Here is a 22,586-nt window from a genome sequence, read left to right on the forward strand (position 1 = left end):
AATAGGAATTTGAGCGCGGTTCTCTCTGTTTATACTCTTTAGTATGACACGCTTGACATAGATGACCCACAGCGGCTCACAAAGAGCTACTGATTCCGATCAACAGCGATGCGGCTTCTTCCTCCTATTATGGATGCTTATGTGGGCTGAAGCTCGCTGATTGCAGGCAACCTTTCGTTGTGTACTGGAGAACACCACCACTCACCACGCGGTGATTTAATAAACCGGGTGGAATTCAACTTTGAAATCTGTGTTAGGGAAATCGCTTTTCGCAGACTGTCGGTGATAATTTTAACTATCATAGCAACAGTTGCACATTCGTGCACCTCCAATGTTACCTTCAAGAACAGGGTATGTTAGATTTAAACATGTCTAGATAGAGCTGGAATTAAGCGTAACAGCTCTTGTAAACAATGACTTTTCTCGATGATTTTCAAGACATCATCGAAAAAAGTCATTGTTTACAAAAGCTGTTAGGCCCTGATTCCAGCTCTATCTTGGGAACTGACATCCGATTGATGACCTTGACAAATGTCCAAAAAATACTCTTGTACAAATTTATGATGGTCCTGAAAAGAACCGTTTTGTCGTGATGGTTGAGTAATGCTGAGCTATTAGGGTGTTAAACACATATGAGGCTGGTGAGCTGTGTGCGACTTACGAAAAACTACTGATTCCGATCAATAGCGGTGCGGCTTCTTCCTCCTTCTATGGATGCTCATGTGGGCTGCTGATGCCGACGACCGGACCACACACGGTGATTGGAACTGAATCCGATCAGCGGTTGAGGCCAGCCTTGATAGCTAGCTGCTTGCGAGAAGCCTTTTGTTGTGTACTGGAGAACACCATCACTCATCACGCGGTGTTTGAATAAACACCGTTTGGTGAGACCGGATGGAATTCAATTTTGAAATCTGTGTTAGGGAAATCGCTTTTCGCAGCAGCAGTTGCGCAATTATCATAGCAACAGTTGGACATTTTAATGGTGACATTTTGAAAAATGATCGATTTGAATTTCTGATCGATTGGTAATGAAATTACTGAAATTGGTCTTGGAGCAGCTGAGTTATCAACGTTCAAAATCTGTCATAATTTTGTTACATGTTCCATTTTCGGTTTTCAGGAGATCGAAGTACGTCGCGCTGGAGAGTTGACACGTTTTTAATTTTGCTGCTGATTTTCATTTGGTGATTTTAACCATTTTAATCATAAACAAACTTTCGACTGTTCAATTGTTCAAAATCTCATGGACGGGATTGGATAGATCAGACCATGGCAGATGATAAGTGAAAAAGAAAAAGCAAAAAGGAAGATCCAGGAGCGGTGTTTGTTGGCAGCTGTCTTAGCTGATGGGCAAAGAAGATCCTAAGATCACGATGGTGTGAATCCAGCAGGCTTATAGTGATACCGAGAGATGCCGGACTGTTGCATTTGATGCATCTCTTTCCGAGGGCTGGCAACGAGTAGCGGTTTTCCTTAATCAAGATCCAAGAAACTTTTCTGAACTGTATTCGGGAGCTTCAAGGATTATTTGGGTGAGATCCTTCGTTTTTTTTTATTTAGTTCGTAACATTATGTTCCATATAAATTTCACTAATACAGTACTAAGAAAACAAATTGAGGAACTCGGCTAGCTTACTGGTTGCTGCGTTTGCTTACTGTGCATAAGATAGTGGGTTTATTATCAAATTCCTCAAAAAAAAATATTTTTTTTGGTTGTATTGCCTGGTTGAGGCGTATCCTGACCTAATATCGTACCCAATACTCCAACTCCGTAGTACTTATGAGGGTGTAACTGATTCGGTGGCCTCTCGGTAAATATAGGCACACAAAAGGAAAAGTTCGCGAGTCATTGTGAGTTTTAGCGAACTTTTCCTGTAGATTGATTAGAGACACGTTTTTTTTCAGTTTCAGAACTAGGGTTCCTTCCTCCTTTTCCTTTCTCCTACGGCCTTTTATTCCATTTTTTCTTTTCAGAAAGCGAATAATGGCGCTATAACCATAAGCCATATATGGCTAAGACAAGAGCTAGTGCTCATGTCCCAACCACTCGAGGACAAAGGAGCATCATTTAACTTTTTTTTTTAGATTGAATGCTCCCAACGACCAATCATTTATAATAACGGAACGTACGGTACGAGATGTCCATGTTTCATCCATTTATTGGATTCTGAAGCATCGTGTTTAAATCTTTGATTCAAACAGGCCCGATGTTTCTGAATCATCTTGCCCCTTAAATGCTGCACAGTAGGCCTGGCCGTTTTGATACATTTTGCGCATTTCTGATGCACAAAATATACCAAATAGACAAGAAAAAGAATGGAGGTATATCTATCATTTTCCAGGATGCTTTCATGAACTGGCTGTGTTGGTGTTAGATTAGATTAGATTAGATTAGATGTTCCATTTTCGGTTTTTACAAAGTGTACCCCCCCTTAGAAATCACAGACGTAGTCCTACGTCAAAACCACTTAACCCTTTGTCTGTACCTTGGGGTCAATTTGACCCCAGGCCACTTTGAATGGCTTGAAGTTTTTTATTTGTCGATGGATTTTACTAATTCTTAGGTGACTAGGTGCGTCCGCCGGAGCTCTGCAATACTAGATGAAATATGCTCCCAAAATCTTAAAAATTATTTGTTGGAAATTTTTTATTGAAATTCTTACGTTGTCTACGACATTTTTACCCTAAATTTTAAATGGGTTTATGACATTTTAAATGTTTTTCAAACTAAATTTAGTGAACTTTTAGCTGTAGGGGCAGCTCTTTTGGGGGGAAGGGTCATTGTAAAAATATACCCATGAGATGGCATATTTTGATGTTAGAGATAAAACATTTACGTGAACAGGATTCGGAATAGAGGTAGGCAAAATCTTGAATAAACTGGAAAATCTAGTTTTAAAAGTCGATCATTTATATTCCTAAGTTAATCGCAAACTTTACAAGGGCTTAGATACCAAAATTTGATAAATCTAAAAGAAAAAATCAAAGCTAAAATTTTAAAGGGTCGTAATTTCTTTTGTAAACAATGGCTTTAGCCGTTGATTTCTCGCAGATGAAAGCTCAACTTTTCAAATTAACAATGCTAGCTGGTAGAGGAAACATTCATCTACCTGTTGGTGTCGTTAATTCTTATGTGTGAGCCTAATAAGTGCTGCGAGTAATCGACGGCAAAAGCCATAGTTTACAAAAAAAAAATACACCCATTTGAAATGTTGACACCGATTTGTCCAAGCTTAAGACCTTAGAATGTTTCAATGTGCAAGAAATTTAAAAATAAATGAAGCCCCAGACACTTGATAAATGTTAATTTCACATTACTTCATTTCACATATTTGTGTTTGATTTGAATCATAATAGCTTCTTACGTTTCAGAATCTAGGAAATTTCTGAAAAATATTTTTATAAATCCTGAAAAAAAACTCTCCTGTTCTTGAAGATTTTTCTTAACAATAATCAAGTGAACTTTCCTAAGCAAGAGATAAATTAAGTTACTTCGAAGTCTCAGACTTATGTTTATTTTTCTGTGCTGCAACGCTCGAAGGCGTTCAGGTCCGTGAATTCGAATCAAAAAACGGCAATCGACCAGTCAGCCTTTAACAGTCCTAACAAATGCTGAGATGATAATCACCCAAGTAGCAATTCAGGAACCATTTGGCATCCACTCTACTTTATGATGGTTTTATAATGGAAATAAACAATCCATTGAGTTTAAATACAGCATTTCAAAGTATAAAACGTTGCTGTTTAGCTTTTTGCTGTTTTAAAATCCTTTTATAGTCTGACGAGAAAGTCGACGATTGCCTAGTTTAAAACATACATTTAAAGCAGTTCTCAAAACCTCAATAAAACTGTTCTGTAATACAATTATAAACTTCATCAGCAATTGATTATTAATGTCTTGATGAAATACTCTATAAAAGTGTTCTATCATTATAAAAGCAACCATGAAATCATAAGGTTTTAAATGAGAGCAAAAGGCATATTTCAATGCTTTTTAGCCTTTTAAAAGTGTATTATAAAATCCACAATTGCTCTGTTTACAAATTAAACTTAAAAGCCATGGATCCTCATAGTGAATAAAACCAAAATTTATGACAAGAAAATCTCGAAGGATAGACAAAGTAGGATGACAAATTTAAGCGATTCTAACGATCGAAGGGAAGTCTATTTCAGCAAAATTTACAGCTTAAGAAGAAGCAGCACGTCCGGCTGAACCGGCACCAATAGGTGACGATCGGAATTACTTGGATCAGTACCGACAGCAAGCTACCAAACTGCCAGTTAGCAGAGATTACCTGATTTCCGATCAAAGCATCAACTCATCAAATGCTTCAAAAAATTCGGGAACCATCCGGAAGAAGGGGATCTTCTTCGGGAACAAACTGTACGAAATGCTAAATATAATACAACAGTATCGCACACTTTCTGAGTAACTGCTTCCAATCCATTGCCTGGAAGAACGCTGGATCGCACAGCGCAACTATAGAAAGATAAACAAACTTTGACGTTTAAATTTTTGCCTGCAGCTTTGCATCCATAAATGCTGGCATAAATCTGAACGGGTTAGGATCAAGCAAAATGGCTTTAGATAAAAACAATTCAGTCTGCAAGTTTTTTTTTTTTCATAAAAGCCTTTTTTAAACTTTTTGAATTTGCTAGGGATTTCTTGAAAGCAAAACAACTTTTTGGTCCATGAAAATAAACTTGTATGCCTCCATTACTATTATTTTGTTGGTTTTTCACTATCTTCGTTTTTCAATCCACATTTCTTTAGATATAACATAATTTTGGTCAATAAGAAAATATCATCAAATCACCACAAGCAAACAACAAGCAAATACCACATCAAATTGTATCACGAAAAAAAAAACGCTATAGAAAATTACCCATTCGGTATTTTCTCTTGAAAATTTGGGTAGAAGTAGTTTAGAGTGTATTGTTTACACTTTTTTTTATCGCTGTCAGTTTTTCGAAAGTTGGAAAAAATGGCGTCACCCGAAAAGCAACGTCGTGAATTGATTTTGCGCAAGCACCTGGAAAATCCTCAACTCTCTCATCGGGACATCGGAAAACAACTCGGAATCGTGCAGCCAACGGTGAGTCGTGTGATTAAACGTTACTACGAAACTCTAAACAGTAGCGCCCATTAATCAAGCCAGTATCAAACCTTCCATATGGAGGGAGAAATAATGGACGGTCGCGACAATGGCGCAAGAGATAGTGGACCTTTGGCTCCCACAAAGTAAGTTTCATTTAGTTTATGTTGGGCTCCGATGAAAAAGGCGGAGTCCCAATTAAAAAAAAGGAAACAAACGTAATCCGATGGAGATAGACGGATTGCTCCGACGAAGGCTCCGATGGAAATAGACGGAGTGCTAGTAAAAAAAAATAAATGTATAGATAAGAGCGAACGAAGAGCTAAAGCATTTTGACGTTTCGTTACAGGACGCCTTCAAAGAAGAAAATTATGAAGGAGTTAAAGGAGGCGCTCGATAAGAACAATGCTCTTCGTAAGCAGGTGGCAAGTTTGACAGCTGGCTATGACAATGACTTCCGTCAAGCTGCATCGAGCACTTTTCGTGAAGACTCGTTACTTTCCACAATGAACAGTTGGACGCTGGGCTCCCTCAGCATACCGGAATGTACACCGCTAGGTGAAACCAAGATTGACAAACGTGCATTCCAGTACTGGAAAGACATACTCGTTTCATCACTGCAGCTTATTAACGCTGTTGAAGAGCAATCGAAATTTGGGGTGTTTAAAGTTAAATCAGGGCCAAAGCTTCGAGAAATATTCCAAACAACAGCTACGACACCAGGAATGCCCAATGAAAAAATAGCTCCATTTTCAAACGCATTCACTTCTATTCCCGTTTTCGTTCGAATCGTTCGTTCGTACGAACGACTCGATTCGAACGAGTTCGAAAACGGCATTCTGGTTTTCGTACGAACCCGTTCGAACGAAAGCTTTTTCGAAAATAAACAGTGTTAGTGGTACCAGATGCACTTTGACATTTCCTAACAATTCTAAGCATAGACCGCGCACGAAATTGACATTATTCGGTCAAGTGGACTGTCAAACGATGTCAACAAAACAATAACATTGTTGAAATTTTTTAGTTGAAAATTTGAAAATCTTACTGGTTTGAAAAGATAACTTCCTGATGTCTTCTGAGAAGTTGTTAAGCAGAAAGTTGGCCACCTTTTGGGACGATTCAGTTTCCGGTAGGATACAAGTCTGCTCCTGTGGATGATCCGGAATATCCGTAAAAGTGGTCAATTCATGAAACTGGACCACGAGATGGTTCACCGGAAGATCCGGAACATCAGAAAATTGGTCAATTCATGAAACTGATCCTAGAGCTCCGTGGATTTTTCAAACCATTTATAGACGTCTTATCAGAATGTATTCGGAGTTGTGACCTTAATTTGGACTCTGGGGACTACATGATGGTCCACCGGAAGATCCGGAACATCCGTAAAAGTGGTCAATTCATTAAACTGATCCTAGAGCTCTATGGATTTTTCGGAACCACTCATAAACGTCTTGTCAGAATGTATTCGGAGTTGTGTTCAGAAATAAGAATATGGAGACTACAAAATGGTCCACCGGAAGATCCGGAACATCCCTAAAAGTGCTCAATTCATGAAATTGATCCTTGAGCTCCACGATTTTTTAGAAAGCACTCATAGACATCTTATCACAATAAAAACGGAGTTTTGACCAGACAGTTTATACTGGGGACCACGAGATGGTCCATTAAAAGATCCGGAAGATCATTGCAAGTGTTTAATTCATGAAACTGATCCTAGAGCTCCACGGTTGTTTTTTTTTCAAAACCACTCATAAATTAATATTAATAATAACTCAATAAGACGATGTTTTCAAATGGCTTATTGATAAATTTTGATGTGATGAATTAAAAATATAAACTTTGAAGCTAGTCCCTCGTTAACTTGTAACTCCAATGAAACATCTCCAAGAAGTCAAAGGAAATAAGTCCATGAAATCCAAGGAATAATATTCAAAAATTCCGATAAAAGTGACTAAAAGTTATTAATTATTTAAATACCACTTAGAAATCATCCATGATAATAAATAAAAAAATGTGTCTATGACCAGTTCTAAAAAACCATAGCGTGCTTAGATCAGTTTTCTTGACCTATCCACTTTAATGGATGTTCCGGATATTCCGAAGGACCATCCAATGGACCCTGGGGTCCATTTTCCAGTCACAACTCCGAGTTCATTCTGATGAGTTGTCTATTATTTTCCAGAGGAGCGTTCATGGTCTCCAGGGTCTGTTTTCCGGTCATAACTCCGAATTCGTAATTATAAGACGTCTACACACTTAAATATTTTCACCGAGATTCCAACAGCCGAGTAATTCTGCAATTTATTCAGTAAAACAATTGCCGAGACTCAGCTAACAAATAACATTTTGCTGAGCTGTCAGCTAACAAACAGATATTTTGCATAGATATCAGCAAAAGAGAATGCCGAGGTAATCGGCTTTTGGAGATTTTACCGAGCTAGATTAAGTGTGTATGAGAGTATACGAAAAAAAAAAAAACGGAGTCCTTGGATCAGTTCCATGGATTGAGCCTTTTTACGGATGTTTCGGATCTTTCGGAGGACCATCCACTGCACAATGGTCCCAAAGCCGTATTTAGGAAGACAAAAATGTTTGCGCCCATACCGTCAGTTTTAGGTATATAGTGTCTTCGGGAAAGATTCTTCATATTGTTTGGCCGATTTTTTTATGTTAGTGAAAATAGGGTGGTCCACAAAATTGGAGATTTTAAAATACATACTTTTTTTTAATTATTTGCGATAGACCAATGCAATTTTCTAAAAGTTGTAGAACAATCAATTCGAAGCAATTTTGCTCAAAACACCACAAAGGTTCATGAGTTATGATTTTTTAAACAAGCAGGTTAGAATGGCCCATAAAAAACAGATTTCTTCGAATATCTTTTCATAAGTTCATTTCTCATAAAAACCTTGTTTCGGTTACATTTAGAACTTATGATGACGCATATTTTTGCTGAAGCAACCAGGCTGCTATCTTTTTTATTATTTGAAAATTAATGGAGATTTTCTTCGAAAAAATGATTCTATTAAAATGAAAATGTCTCTAAATGGAGCAAACCGATTTTCAAACTTTTGATTTCATTTAAAAGATCGTGTTTTTTCAGTATTTGTGGGAAAACTGTGAGAGCGTTTTTTGTTTAAAGTATTAAATTTAATTTAAAAAAAATCTTTTTTTTTTTATCAAAAACTAGCCATAAATTAACCATAAGGAGATTCAAATTAGTGACTTCTGCAAAAATATGCGTCATAAAAAGTTCTAAAAGTATTTGGAATAATGTTTTTACGAGAGGTTAGGGTGGCCCCTAGAAAATCAGCTTTCTTTAAATATTGTTTATACGTTGATCACCAATAAAAGTATTTAAAGAAAGATTATCTAGGGGCCACTCCAACCTACTTGTTTAAAATAACCATAAGTCATGAACCATAAGAGATAAAAATGTGATGCCATGAGCAAAGTTGGTTCAAATTGATTGTTCTACAACTGCATTAGTCTATCTCAAGTAATAAAAAAGGTTGAATTTTCAATTCACCAATTTTAAGCACCACCCTAATTTCAAATCAGCTAAAAAATACGAATAAGTTTTCCCGAAGACACCATATACCTAAAAGTTATGGTTTTGGTGCTAATATTTTTGTCTTCATAAATACGGCTTTTATGGATGTTCAGGATCTTCCTGGTGAACCATCTCGTGGTTACAAAGGTCCATTTTCCGTCTAAGCGTTCATATTCCGGTCACCACTCCAAATTCATTCTGATAAAACGTTTATGAGTGATTTCGCAAACTCATGGAGCTCTAGGATCAGTCTCATGAATTGACAACTTTTGCGGATGTTCCGGATCTTTCGGTGGATCATCCTGTAGTCCCCAGAGTCCAAATTCTAGTCAAAACTCCGAATTAATTGTAATAAGACGTTTATGAAAGGTTTAAACAAAAACATGGAGCTCTAGGATCAGTTGCATGAGTTGACCACTTTTACGGATGTTCCGGATCTTCTGATAAGACGTGTATGAGTGTTTTCGGAAAGTTCACAGAGTTCTAGGATCAGTTTCATAACTTTACCACTTTTACGGATGTTTCGGATCTTCCCGTGGACCATCTTGTAGTCCCCAGAGTCCATATTCCAGTCAAAACTCCGAATTAATTGTGATAAGACGTCTATGAGCGGTTTCGAAAAAAAAAACACGTAGCTCTAGGATCAGTTTCATGAATTAACCACTTTTCAGGATTTTCCGGATCTTCAGGTGAACCATCCCATGGTCCCCAGAGTACATTTTCCGAACACAACTCCGAATTTATTGTGATAAGACGTCTATGAGTGGTTTCAAAAAATCCGTGGAGCTCTAGGATCAGTGTCATGAATTGACCACTTTTACGGATGTTCCGGATATTATAATGGATCATTCCGTAGTCCCCAGGGTCAATTTTTTGGTCATGACTCCGAACTCATTCTGATAAGACGTCTATGAGTGGTTTCAAAAAATCCGCGGAGCTCTAGGATCATTTTCATGAATTGACCACTTTTACGGATGTTCCGGATCTTCCGATGAACCATCCCGTGGTCCCCAGGGCCCATATTCCAGTCACAACTTCGAATTAATTCTGATAAGACGTTTATGAGTGGTTAAAAAAAACCACGGAGCTCTAGGATCAGTTTCATGAATTGACCACTTTTATGGATATTCCGGATCTTCTGGTGAACAATCCCGTGGTCCCCAGAGTCCATATTCCAGTCACAACTCCGAATTAATTCTGATAAGACGTCTATGAGTGGATTCAAAAAATCCGCGGAGCTCTAGGATCAGTTTCATGAATTGGCCACTTTTACGGATATTCCGGATCTTCCACAGGATCAGACTTGTGTGGCCAACTTTCTGCTTAACAACTTCTCAAAAGACATCAGGAAGTTATCTCTTCAAATTGCCGTACAATCAGTGTTTGTTCCCAATTAGCTCTAATCCCATAATGCTACGTGTATTCGTTAATGCCGGATCGACCGTACTATAGGAATCCAGTGGATTCAGTACTATAGCAATCCGGCAAGAACGAATCCGCACTATAGGAATCTTGACTGTATATGGCTATGGCAATGTTTTGGAGTCATAATTAAATACTTAAATATTTGTTATGTATGGCTCGACTGTATGAGTACTACGGTTCAAGAACGTACACACTGTCGCAGCGAGGAAGACTCATGATGATAAGTCAAGGCTCCTCTGCAAGTAGTATTGCATTTGTTCAACGCGTGGCTTCTGCAGCAAAACTGTGTAATTATGGGATCGACGAGGAAATGGAAGCTGTAGTAAGGGTGGTTACAAAAGGTGCCAGTGATGGAAGGGTAAGGATCCTAGCCCATCGGAATTGGGTGAAACAAGGAACGATGAAGGACCTAATAGACCTGGTACGAGATCGAGAGATTGAGAAAACCAACGAGGAAGAGTTCCAAAAAGTTCATGGCCATGGAGAGGCATCATTGGTAGCAGCAGTGTCATATGGATTCCGCAACAATCATGTAGCGTTTAATTCAAATGGAAGAGGAAGAGGATTTCAACGAGCAAACCGTGGAGGTGGAAGAGAAGGAAGAGGATTCTCGAGAGGAAATCATCGTCCCAATTTTAGTTCCAATTGCTGGAGATGAGGAAGCGTTTACCACAGAGCATCTGAGTGTTTTGCGATCCGGAAAGAGTGTCGAGTTTGTAGACAAATGGGTCATATTGCACGTGTTTGTCCATCAAATTCTACAGGAGACCAGAGAAGACCATTGAAGCGTCATGCAGAGCAAGAGGAGACAGTTGTTGAGCGAAAAGTTGCAGCCATCGAGTGTGGAAAAACCGAAGCAGAGTTGGACACGAAGGTACGCGAAAATGATGAAGATATTGAGTATTTTTTTTTTTGATTGGGTAACATTTTGAACCTATTTTTTGTGAATTGGAATAAACTTAATTTGTTAACAGAACATCTGAAAAGTATCAATAAAAATTAAATGTTTATTACTAATAATTGCTACCATTTCATGAATCATCTACAACCTTCTTCGTGTAGTTATAAAGCACCCAATGAAAACGATGCAATGATTGAAGCAAAAGTAGCTGGAGTTGAGATTGCATTTTTAATAGACTCTGGTGCTCAAGTCAACACCATAACAAAGGCATCATTCAATAAGATTTTAGCTGACAAGAACGCTTCATCTCAAATCCTTAGCTTACAGTCTTCGTCTAGCAAACCCTTGAAAGCATATGCTATGAAAGAACACATCAAAGTAGTTGCCAATTTTTCTGCTGCATTGTTCATCTCGGACGATAGACCAGTGATGGTAGAGAAGTTTTATGTTGTGGATGAGTTAAGAGCACTTTTGGGTTTCATTCAATTTAACATTCCTCCGGTGTCTTTAAAGTACAACACTGACATGCCTCCAGCACGAATTGTGTACACCAACATCCCAGTGGCGTATAAGGAACTCGCGAAACAGAAGCTAAATTACCTATTATCGAGCAAGGACATGGATCGTTCATTCTGCTCCTCACTTTTGGTGATACCTAAAGGCAAGAACAATATTCGACTTTGTCATCGACTTACGAGGACCTATTTGATGTATCTACCGAACGCCTTTCAAAATGGCCACACTTGAGTCGATTCTGATGGAGCTTCATGGTACCAAATGGTTCTCCACTGTTGATCTGACAAACGCATATTGAGTTAGACGAAGGATCACGTCATCTAACTAATTTTTTCGCGGGAGGTGGACTCTACCGTTATCGCAGACTTCCTTTTGGATTAACAAATGTCCCTGATATATTTCAAGAGGCTCTACAAACAGTAGTTCTAGCTGGATGTAAAGGACAGGTTAATTATTTGGACGACATAATGATTTTTGGCCGAACAAAACAAGAGCATGATGAAAATTTAGCACAGGTCATGAAGAGTTTGCAAAATCATAACGTAAAAATAAATGAGTCAAAGTGCGCTTTTGAAAAGCAATCTGTCAACTTTCTTGGATTCGTAGTATCTGCCGAAGGTTCAGGGCTGGTTGCGACCATTACTGTCTAAAATAGTGATTTTAGTGACCATGTTGATGAAATAAGTGACTAAATAGTGACTTAAAGTTGAAAAAATTGTGACTTAAAAGTGACCTTAGAGAAGAAAAGTAGTCGTTATGATGGCACACCGAATAAATGTTTGATGTGTTAGTATTACTTAAGTAATAAGTATCTCTTAAACACTTATGTACGATATGAAGCTTTAACGCGAAAGATTCAATAGAAAGTTTATGCAAACCGACGGTATTAGTCAGGGTGTCTACTAACTGCAAAAACCTGGAAAACTGGGAATCCTCCGGAATTTTATGTTGAGAATTTAATGATTTTCTTATTAAGGATATTTTAAAGAAAAGAATGAATTTTAAAATATATTCATTCACACTTTGAACTTTAAAGATTCAAAGTGGATTAATCTACAGTAGCAAATAGTTAAAAAAAAACAGAGGCTTGACATTATTTTTTTTTTTTGGTTTTGGAACAAGCATATTTTTTAGAAATTTTAAATTTGATCTAGTTCTGGACTAAGAAACTATAATACTTCAAGAAATTTCCAAGAATTCGGAGTCAAATTCCATGCACAATTGCGAGCCTTTGATCGTGTAATTTTGAAGGACCTCATTCCAAGGGAGTTCTGGGAAAAAAATCTTTCAGAAATACATCAAATGCCATCTGCTTTCAAGGTAGTTCTAAGAAATTTAAGATTTAATGTGAAGCCTGATGGTTTTGAGTAGAATTTCATTAAACCCTGAATTGAATTAAAAGTAAATTTTAATTAAAACTCTAAAGAATTTCTGAGGAGCAAAACTCCTATGAACTTCAGAGGAAAATTACAAGGGCATGAGGATGATTTCATAAAGTTTGTGGAAGAAAACTAACCCGAAACATAAGTCCTTGGAATATTTTTTTTTTAAATGCTAAAAAGGTGATTTCAATTAAATCTGAGAATAACTCCAGGACATCTTCAAAGGAATTCGGAAAAAAATAAATTCAGGAGAATTTGCCAAACAAATGATTAGAAGAAATCTAAGGATCTGGTGAGGAGACATGCAAATGAATTCTTAGGAGACTTTCAATGTGAGTAGAATTTCAAGGGAAGGAGTGAGATGAATTCAATGAATATTCGAAGAATCTTTCCAAAAGGTTTCTTATTCTGGAACATTCAAGGTAATTTCAAGGAAAACTAAAAGAAAATTGTAATCGGAGGATAGCTTCATCGAAATTTTGAGGAATATTTTAATGGAAATCTTTGTTGAAACCGTTGAATATGGAATAGACTATTCCGAGGTCTTCAGAACTAGTTGAAAGTTCGCAATTTTTTTCCTGAAGATAATGAAACCATCTTGAAGTTCTTTTGTAGTTTGAGAAACTAGCCTGATGCTCATAATACTTCTCATCAAATTCTTAAACTTCCATGAATTTTATAGGTTTTTCAAAATTTTCCCCAATTTCGCAAAACGAACATGGATCTCCATTAAAAGTTAAACAATTCGCTGAAGTTCTGTGAACTTCTTAAAAATTTATGCGACTTCTCTAATGTTAATCGGACTGCTCTGAGTTTCTTTGTTCTTTTCTGAAATTCTCAAAATTTCTCTTAAGAAGCTAAACTTTAAAAACGCTGACTAATTTTCCCTGAACTTTTCTATGCTTACCTGAAGTTCTTTAAATTTGTTTTATAATCCAGAAATTTTTTTTTATATATTCATAATTTCCTGATGCTTCAGACGTTTTCGGATCAATATTGAATTCTTGAAAGTTGAAACACCCCATAACTCCACGGAACTCCTTGTAAGTCACTGCAAATTTGCTTATATTAATGGGATTTTTCTGAAGCTATCTGATCGTTCTCGAAGGAGTCAGAACTTCGCTAAATATCATGAAACTATCTTAAAATATCTAAATTTATTAGAAGTTCTCTGGAATTTCTTGAAGATATCGCTACTATCAACTAAGCTAAATTTTCGCATTTTTTAAGTTCTTGTAATCTCTATGATATAACACCCTTAAAATACTCTCACGTTTTCCGGATGTTCATATCATTTTTATCACGTTCCTGAAATTCTCTAGGCGCTTTGCTGAAGTTACCGGAAATTCTATGAGTTTCTCGAAACTTCTTTAAGGTTTCGACAATTTCCTTGAAAATATTTGAACTGCCCTTTGATTCTCTGATCTGTCTTGATGTTCTCGAAGCTTCCTCAAAGCTCTCAATTATATTGAAGATCCCAGTTCTGTTCGGAAATAAATGGAATTCCCATAAACAGCATTAAGTTCAGAGAATCTTCTGTGAAGTTGCTGACATATTTTTCAAGTTTTCATAAATTTACTAAAGGTGTCTGTATTTTCCTGAAATTCTCGCAAAAGAGGTTCTCGTTTTCTTTTTAGCGCATCATGGAACTATCCTGAATTTTTCTAAATTTACGATTATAGATCTTTAAACTTCTCCAAAAGTCTGGACTAAAGTTACGGCAACTGCTTTTAAAATCTGAAATTCCCCAAAGATCTCTAGATCTAGCTTTTCTGAGATGCTTAGAACTTCTTAAAGAATTGCAAAATACCCTTCAAGATTTCTACTTTTCTCAAGTTAACGTGACACCTGTGAAGTTCTCTTCATAAAAGTTCCTGAAATTTTTTGGATGCTAACCGCTTTGAGGTTCTTAAAGCTTCTAGTAAGTTCCCATATTGTCAGCGTGTCCCCTATGTTCCCGCAGTTTGTTTATGGAGCTTCACTGACATTTTCAGCATTTCCTTCAATTCCTCAGAAATTCTCCAATTGTTGTGAAGTAAATGGGACTGCAATGGAGATCTCCAATCTTTCAGAACGTTAATTACGATCTTTTTTTTTTTCCTTAATTCAGGCACCTTGAAAATTTTCAATATCTTGAACTTGTACATGGAATACGAAACTTCAGCACATTGTTTATTTTTAGATCTTGAACTTACTCAAATTAGGTAAGTTTTTGTTTAACTTTAATAAAGTGAGAAATTAAGTAACTGATAAACTTCAACATTCAGTGGATTTGATATTAAAGCTGTTTCTTTTAAACTGATTGGTATGTCTTAAATACGTTTCGGTTAATTGCTGTTGTTTTTGATCTACCAAAAAAAAGCACATTTTAACGCATTTTAAAATAGCTTTCTTTTTACAAGTCTGAAATTTATCAGTTAAAGTTCTGGAAAAACCTGGAAAACTCAGGTAATTTATTTTGAAACATGAGTAGACATTCTGTAGATAGAGAAAGACGATTTAGCGTCATAAAGCAAAGAATGATAAATCTTGAAATAAATTAACGCTAAAAAAAGTGGAATATAGTGACTGATTACAAGAAAAAGTGACTTTAGTGACTTGGCCTTAAAAAAGGAGACTTTTTAGTGACTGGCTTGAAAAAAGTGATCAAGTCACTAAAAAGTCACTCGCTACCAGCCCTGAAGGTTGGAAAATCGAAGATGAGAAAGTTTCAGTCTTAACGAATTTTAGACATCCGGAAGCATTAACAGAAGTGAAAAGCTTCTTAGGATTGGTGAATTTTGTCGAAAAGTTCATTCCCCACAGAGCAGACAAAACGATTAGACTTCGCTCATTAGCAAAATCTGGAATGTATTTCTGGAATGAAGAGTTGGATGACGAATTCGAGTTTCTAAAGAATTCAGCATGGAAAGCAATCACTACCCTTGGATATTTCCGGAGACAAAACCTTACTGAATTATTCGTGGATGCTTCTCCCTTTGGCCTGGGGGCCGTTCTAGTACAATTTGACATCGAGTCCAAACCGAGAGTGACCGCCTGTGCTTCTAAGGCCCTATCTACTACGGAGCAGAAGTATCCCCAGACACAAAAAGAAGCCTTGGCAATGGTCTGGGCAGTCGAAAGATTTTCGGTGTACCTAATGAGTATACATTTTACAATTAGAACGGATGCTGAATCCAACGAGTTGATTTTTGGAGGTCTACACAGAATCGGAAAAAAGAGCAGTGACCAGAGCAGAGTCCTAGGCGTTGCGTCTACAGCCATACAACTTCAGTGTTAAAAGAATCCCAGGTGAAATGAATGTCGCAGATGTTTTGTCCAGGCTTGCTAAACAAACGCAACCAGTTGAGTCATTTGATAGTGAAGCTGATGACAATCATTTGCTCTATTTTATTGATGCTGGTGCTATAGAAATCTCCTGGAGCGAGATTGAAAAATACTCAGAAAGAGACACCGAACTAATGAAGGTGAGAACATCGATGGAGACAGGTTGCTGGGAGGATGGTCTACGCAGATATGAATCACAAGCTAAGGAGCTTAGCGTTTCCGGTAGTTCAGTCTTCAAAAACGACAAAAAGGTTCTTCCTAATGCTTTAAGAACAAAGGCCATTGAGTCGGCTCATCAGGGCCATATGGGAATTGGTTCTACTAAAAGAATTCTGCGTGATCATTTTTGGTGGCCAGGTATGAGTACAGCGGTAGAATCGTTTATCAAGCGCTGTGAAACGTGCCTTTTGCTCTCTAAAATGAACCCATCTATTCCACTAATCAACAGAGAACTTCCTTATGGTCCTTGGGAGATATAACAAATTGACTTTTTTACCGACAAAGAGTTTGGATTTGGCGAATTCCTCATAGTTGTGGATACTTATTCACGTTATTTGCATGTCATAGAGATGAAGCACATGGATGCAGAATCAACAATCAAAGCTTTACATAAGATCTTCGCTGAATGGGGTTATCTGGTAATACAAAGTGACAATGGTCCCCCATTCCAAAGCAACAAGTTTGTGCGATCCTGGGAAAATAAAAGCATAAAAATTCGCAAATCCAATGTTTTAAGTTTTGCTAAAAACACGAACCTTGTTGTTCTAAGTTGGAAAACGGAGTTCATTTATCATGGAAAGAAAATAAAATTAACATGTCATCTGTAAGATTTCTAAAGAATCCCGTTCTTTAATGATAATTTCATGTATTTTTCAGAAAACGAGAGAACTCAGCCCTTCAAATGCTTTTTCCACTTTGCTTTCTAAAATGATGTTATAGGAAAAAAATATTTCTGCAAAATCTACATCCAACCAGGAAATGTACGCTTCTATTACAGATTTGTATGAAAAGTTAGCATGAATAGATTCTGTAATGGTTTCGCCAGAAGGTTTTTAAAATAAATATTGTAATTTTTGTGATACCTTATTTCTTGAACAAATTTTGATTCCCCAAATGCATTTCGTCTAGAAAATCATCTCGTGAAGGTTTTATACAAAGAAAAAACAAACTTGCTTGTACGCTGCAGTTCATTGCAAGAACTGCCATTTCATTTGTTGTATGAATCATATGCAGAGGATGTAATAAATCCAACCTTACATGGGACGTAAGAGAAATTTATGTTGCTTGTACCATTTCTCTTATAATTCACCAACTTATATGAACATCTGAAAATGATCCAATTCTGAACATCTTCGTTGGAATATGAATATGTATATGTAAAAAGGGTCAAAGGTGCATTTTGCTATCATATGCTATCAATATTTAGTTTCTAATTTCCAGAAGCATGCCATTAACTCACCCCTCATTCCCTTCCACACAAAGTGGTTCCCCGCTTCGATCACATTCCTGCCAACCGCCACGTACTTGCTCCGATTGTGATGCATCAGCGGCCGCTTCGTCCTCAGCGTCCGCACCTGCGTGTACAAGTACGTATTGTTCGCCCAGCTAGGCTTCCTCGAGTAATCCTCCTCGTAAAAGCCGTAGAAAAACACCGCCTCAAAATTGAACGAATGCGTGCCGATCCGTCCGCGGCGATCCAGGAACTGGACCAGTGTTTCACTTCCATTGGTTCGCTCCAAGGGGAGCACAATTTCGTCGAAATCCACCAGAGCCGTGTATTGGAAATCGTCCACCATCGTCGCCCGGTACAGACAATCGTTGAGGGCAGCAAAAATGCCCTCGTAGCGAAGCTCCTGCTCAAACTCATAGCCTTTTGCAGCGAAAAAGAAAGGCATTCGTAATGGGAAAAGATTTTAAATTAAGTCGTAAGGCAAATTTGATGAAAAATTAGAACGAAACACTGAAACATAGCCAGCTTTCCCGTTGAGAGAGGGGACGGAGCAATACATTTAAAGTGAAATTGCTTTCCTCGAAGGACTTACCATTCAGATTCCACTGGAGCACTTTGGCCACGTTCTGTTCGCGGTAGTAGCTCATCACTCGGTCCACCTCGGCGCTGATGGATTTATTGTAGAAATAGAACCTCTCGGCCCCGAGCAGTTGCCAGTATTCGATGAATTCCACAACCCTGGCGGCGTTGCTGTAGTTGTGATGGGCTGGGCCAACACAGACGGCCAACTTCCGGGAGGGTGGCGAGCGGAGTAGAAAATCCTGCTGCAGCTTCTGTCGGTTTTGCTTGGGATAGCTGAAATTTAAGTGGAACGTGGGTGAGGCGTGAAAATGGAAAAGATATACACCGGGCACGGCACGGGGAAGGAAAACGGGTGGCGTCGACCCCGGATAAAAAGCAAATTGCCGACAATTATCTAGCCCGGTGGGGGCTTTTCTTGTTCGTTTATATTTTTTTCGTTCTGTGTAGAAGTTGCCGGAAGTAATGTGCGGGACTGTGGGATGCTGGAACGAGGTTTTCAATTACGAATCGTAAAGTGAATACTTTGTTATTTGTGGCGTAAGGACTTAAAGGTGGGAGAATTGCTTCAACGAAATTGTCTTTGGAATTCCTTTCAAAATCTTCTCATAATTTCTTTGCAATTGTACCCTCGATATTGATGCTTTTGGGTACCATCTCTGGATAATTCACTTGATTTTTTTTTTATTTAACCTTGCAATTTGCACTAGAATTATTTTGCAACTATTTTCAGAATTCAACACCCTAGATATTTTCTTGGGAGGCGAGGCTGTGTTTGCTTGTATAACATTTCCAAGTTCCTCTGCTGCAGGACCAAGTGCCACGCCGTCCGAACCGGTAATGAGCAGGGGCATTTTTTTTTTACTTTTAATGATTTTTATTTCTTGTACTTGTGTGGTTAACATGTATAACTTATAAAGTGACACAGATGCGTCTTTTCAACTTTAGTTCCTTTGAAATTTCAATTATTATTAATTACAGTTCCTTGTCCTATCAGGCCTCTTTTAAGAATGACCACCTTGGTGGGATTGATTTGTTTTAAATTTGAAAAAGGAGACTACTTATAGCTACTATTTACAACTACAACTACTATATACACCTATGTAACCTACTATATACAAATTGCTTATCAAAGAAAGTTCTGATACATTAATTTTTTTTTTTTTGAAAATTCAGTCCTAATTTCGTTAATTCTAGAATCTATTTCGGCAATGCCTGCCTCTTCGTGTAAATTTGTTATTCTAGTGCCCAAAGGACGATCAAGAACCATCCTCAGCACTCTATTCTGAGCGACCTGAATTTTGTTCCTGTGAGTCTGTGCACATGATTCCCACACCGGAGCTGCGTAGAGGATCGCAGGTGCTATGATTTGTTTGTAGACAGCCAGTTTTTTCACCCTTGAGAGGCGGCTACTTGCTATGTTTTTATCAATTTTTTCGAACAAACATATACATGTTATTACAGAGTTTAAAAATACATATTATTTTAAGGCTCTCTCCATCAAAATCACGAAATCCATAAAATTCCAAATGTTACAGTTATACGATTCACGGCAGTTTAGCCGTTGATCAGCTGTAAGCGAAAAGGGTGAAATCGGCCCATATTATGGGTGTCACTTCACGGTCAAAACGGAGTTAAGTGACCAGTTGCCACTCACGGTGAAGTGATTGCCGTGTAAATCAAATGGGAATCACTTCACCGTGAGTGCCGCGTTGTCACTTCACCGTGACGTGACATCGGTAATAAGGGCCATAATGTACCTATGTACGTTATTTCACCTTTTTCGCTATATACAGCTGATCAACGGCTATATCAGTGTTTGTAAGTTCTGATGAGGCCTGTATATAGCCAAAAAGGTAAAATAACGTGCCTATGGTTACTTGGTAGCTTTAAATTTACCATGACAGCACTGATTTTACCATTTTCACAAAATTGTACATTTAAGGTGAAAGTTAATACTTTTCCGTTGATACTGAATCCACACCCGTTCAAACCACACCCAAGTTTGAAATGCACCAATACCAACAAGCATTGCAAATTATAAAAATGGGAAGTATTGAAATTTTGAACATATTCGTAATCACAATATTATTGTAAAATTATTATTTTTTTTCCTTTATTAACGAGACTTTCAGCCTTAGGCTGGTTCATCTATACTCGTTGTATAATTATAATAATTCTACTACTGAAATCAGAGATCGAAATTTTCGCCTACTTGAGAAGAGAAACGTCATTTTTCACCTGCTAGGAGAAATAAAAGAGAATGTGAGAAGCGAGAGAATATTATACGCTCACAGTAGTTTTCGCGAGAAAAGCAACGGCGATTTATTATTTTTTGACGTAGAACTACGCCTTTGTCGACTATACTGGGGTGCAAATCAAAAAAATATGTGTGGTAAAGGAGTGTTAGGTTTTGAACGCTTGTAACTTTGTCATTTATAGATGAAATTAAAATTCAAATACGCCAATCGATAGGATATTACATTACGAATCTGGTGAATTAAACATTTTTCCAAATTTTCTGTAATTAAACTTTTGAAAATGTACAAATGATAATTTTATCACTGATTTCATGAAATAAGCCTTTTTCCCAAACCCAGTCATCATAAACGAATACCACTTGGTTGCACATCATTCTGCTTGAACCTGAAAAGATATAAATCAGCGCTGCTCTCATGCCTCTGATCACCAAAACATCATTCTCTGCTTGAACGTCAAGCAGTTTAGTTCGGTTAGAGCTCGCTCTCTCGAGTTGTTCGGAAAGTTTTTTTAGTTAGTGTTCGCGCTCTCTCTTTCGTGGTCTGTTGTGCGTGTGTGTGTGTGCCCCGAAATGGGGAAGCATCGCTCGCGAAGCCCGGTGAAGGACCAGAACCCCGGTGAAGGAAGCTCCGGTGTGCCCACATCACACAGGTTTGCTGTTCTTCCCATTGATGGGCATACCCAGCCAGCTGCAAAAGGAAAGCGCAACAAGAAGAGGAAAAAGAATCGGAGCCAGTCCGATTGCACGATTTCTCGCGATGATGCCACTGCGACAAACGGCAGTGATGTCGGAGATTTCGGTGACGTTGCCGACACAAGCACGGCAAAAGTAAAACTACCTCCGTTGGTAGTAGAAAATGCCCATCTTAACGATCTCATCGCAGATCTGGCGTCGCTGGGCGTTAAAGCTGAATTCAAGTTGGGCAGAGTCGGCACCAAGGTTATTCTCCGTACGAAAGCGGAGTATGACTTGGTCGTTACCCACCTGAGGACTACCAAGGTGGAATTTTTCACCCACGACATTCCCGGTGAGAAACCATTCAAGGTAGTCATCAGGGGTCTTCACAACTTTGACCCGAAGTTGATCGAAGCGGAAATCAAGAACCGCTACAAGCTGGCCCCAACTGCCTTCTTCCGGATGACAAGGAGGGACGAGAACGTGAAGAAATATCCGGATTGCCTTTTCCTGGTGCATTTCCAGAAGGGAAAGGTGACGCTAAATGCGTTGAAGGCCATCCGCTCCATCAATTCCATCATTGTCCGATGGGAGCCATACCGTGGCGGCCGTCACAACGTCACCCAGTGTCAGCGTTGCCTGAATTTCGGGCACGGCACCCGAAACTGCTTCGTCAAAGCAGGCGTCCACAAGAAATCAACCAGGACGAAAGAAGGACAATACGCCGGCATTCAGAGTGGAGGATTTTCCACCTCTTCCTGCTACGCAACACGGTCATGTAAATCCGCGGGTGCAATCCAGCCCCCGTCAAGAAACGTCTGGTGAACTGATGAAGATTTTCATCGACATGACCGGTGCTCTTCGTCAGTGCCGCAGCAAGCCCGAACAGATCCAAGTGCTCGGTAAGTTCATCATCCAGTATGGTGTCTAAACCGCTAACTATCGCTGCCTGGAACGCTTGCTCTGTAAGAGAAAAAAGACTCGAGCTTGCTGACTTCCTCCGCAAGCATAGTATCGACGTAAGCCTCATAACAGAGACCAATCTTAAATCCGGTGACAGCTTTTGGTTGCTTGATCACCACATTATCCGGCTTGATCGTATCGACTCCAGGGGGGGTGGTGTTGCGATCATCATCAAGAAAGGAATCAAGTTCTGCACGCTGCCGCATATCCGCACTTCTATCATCGAGGCCCTTAGTGGGGAGGTGGAATCACCAACCGGAAACGTCCGGTTCATCGCCGTATACTGCCCTCGTTAGTGTGCTGCCAGCAACGGACTAAGGATAAAATTCAAGAACGACCTCACCGCTATCACTCGCACGAGCTACCGATTCATTGTTGGGGGTGATCTGAATGCTCGTCACGAAGCATGGTGCAACTACCAACGGAACCAGAACGATAGACTACTATTCGACCACT

The 22,586-nt window shown here is 38.6% G+C and overlaps 1 protein-coding gene across 1 annotated transcript in view; it reads right to left on the bottom strand.

Annotated features, from left to right (window-relative positions):
* LOC135708391 (uncharacterized) overlaps positions 1-22,586 on the bottom strand; it is a 28,484-nt gene that overhangs the window by 663 nt on the left and 5,235 nt on the right. The window contains exons 5-6 of the mRNA XM_065230482.1: positions 18,246-18,508; positions 17,663-18,073 (exon numbers count right to left, since the gene is read on the bottom strand). Of these exons, the coding sequence (XP_065086554.1) occupies positions 17,663-18,073; positions 18,246-18,508 (674 nt within the window). The remainder of the gene's footprint in view (positions 1-17,662; positions 18,074-18,245; positions 18,509-22,586) is intronic.

This window comes from Ochlerotatus camptorhynchus, unplaced genomic scaffold (genome assembly GCF_037179485.1).
Source record: "Ochlerotatus camptorhynchus isolate MF236.1 unplaced genomic scaffold, CSIRO-AGI_Acam_v1.1 ptg000330l, whole genome shotgun sequence".
NCBI lineage: Eukaryota > Metazoa > Arthropoda > Insecta > Diptera > Culicidae > Ochlerotatus > Ochlerotatus camptorhynchus.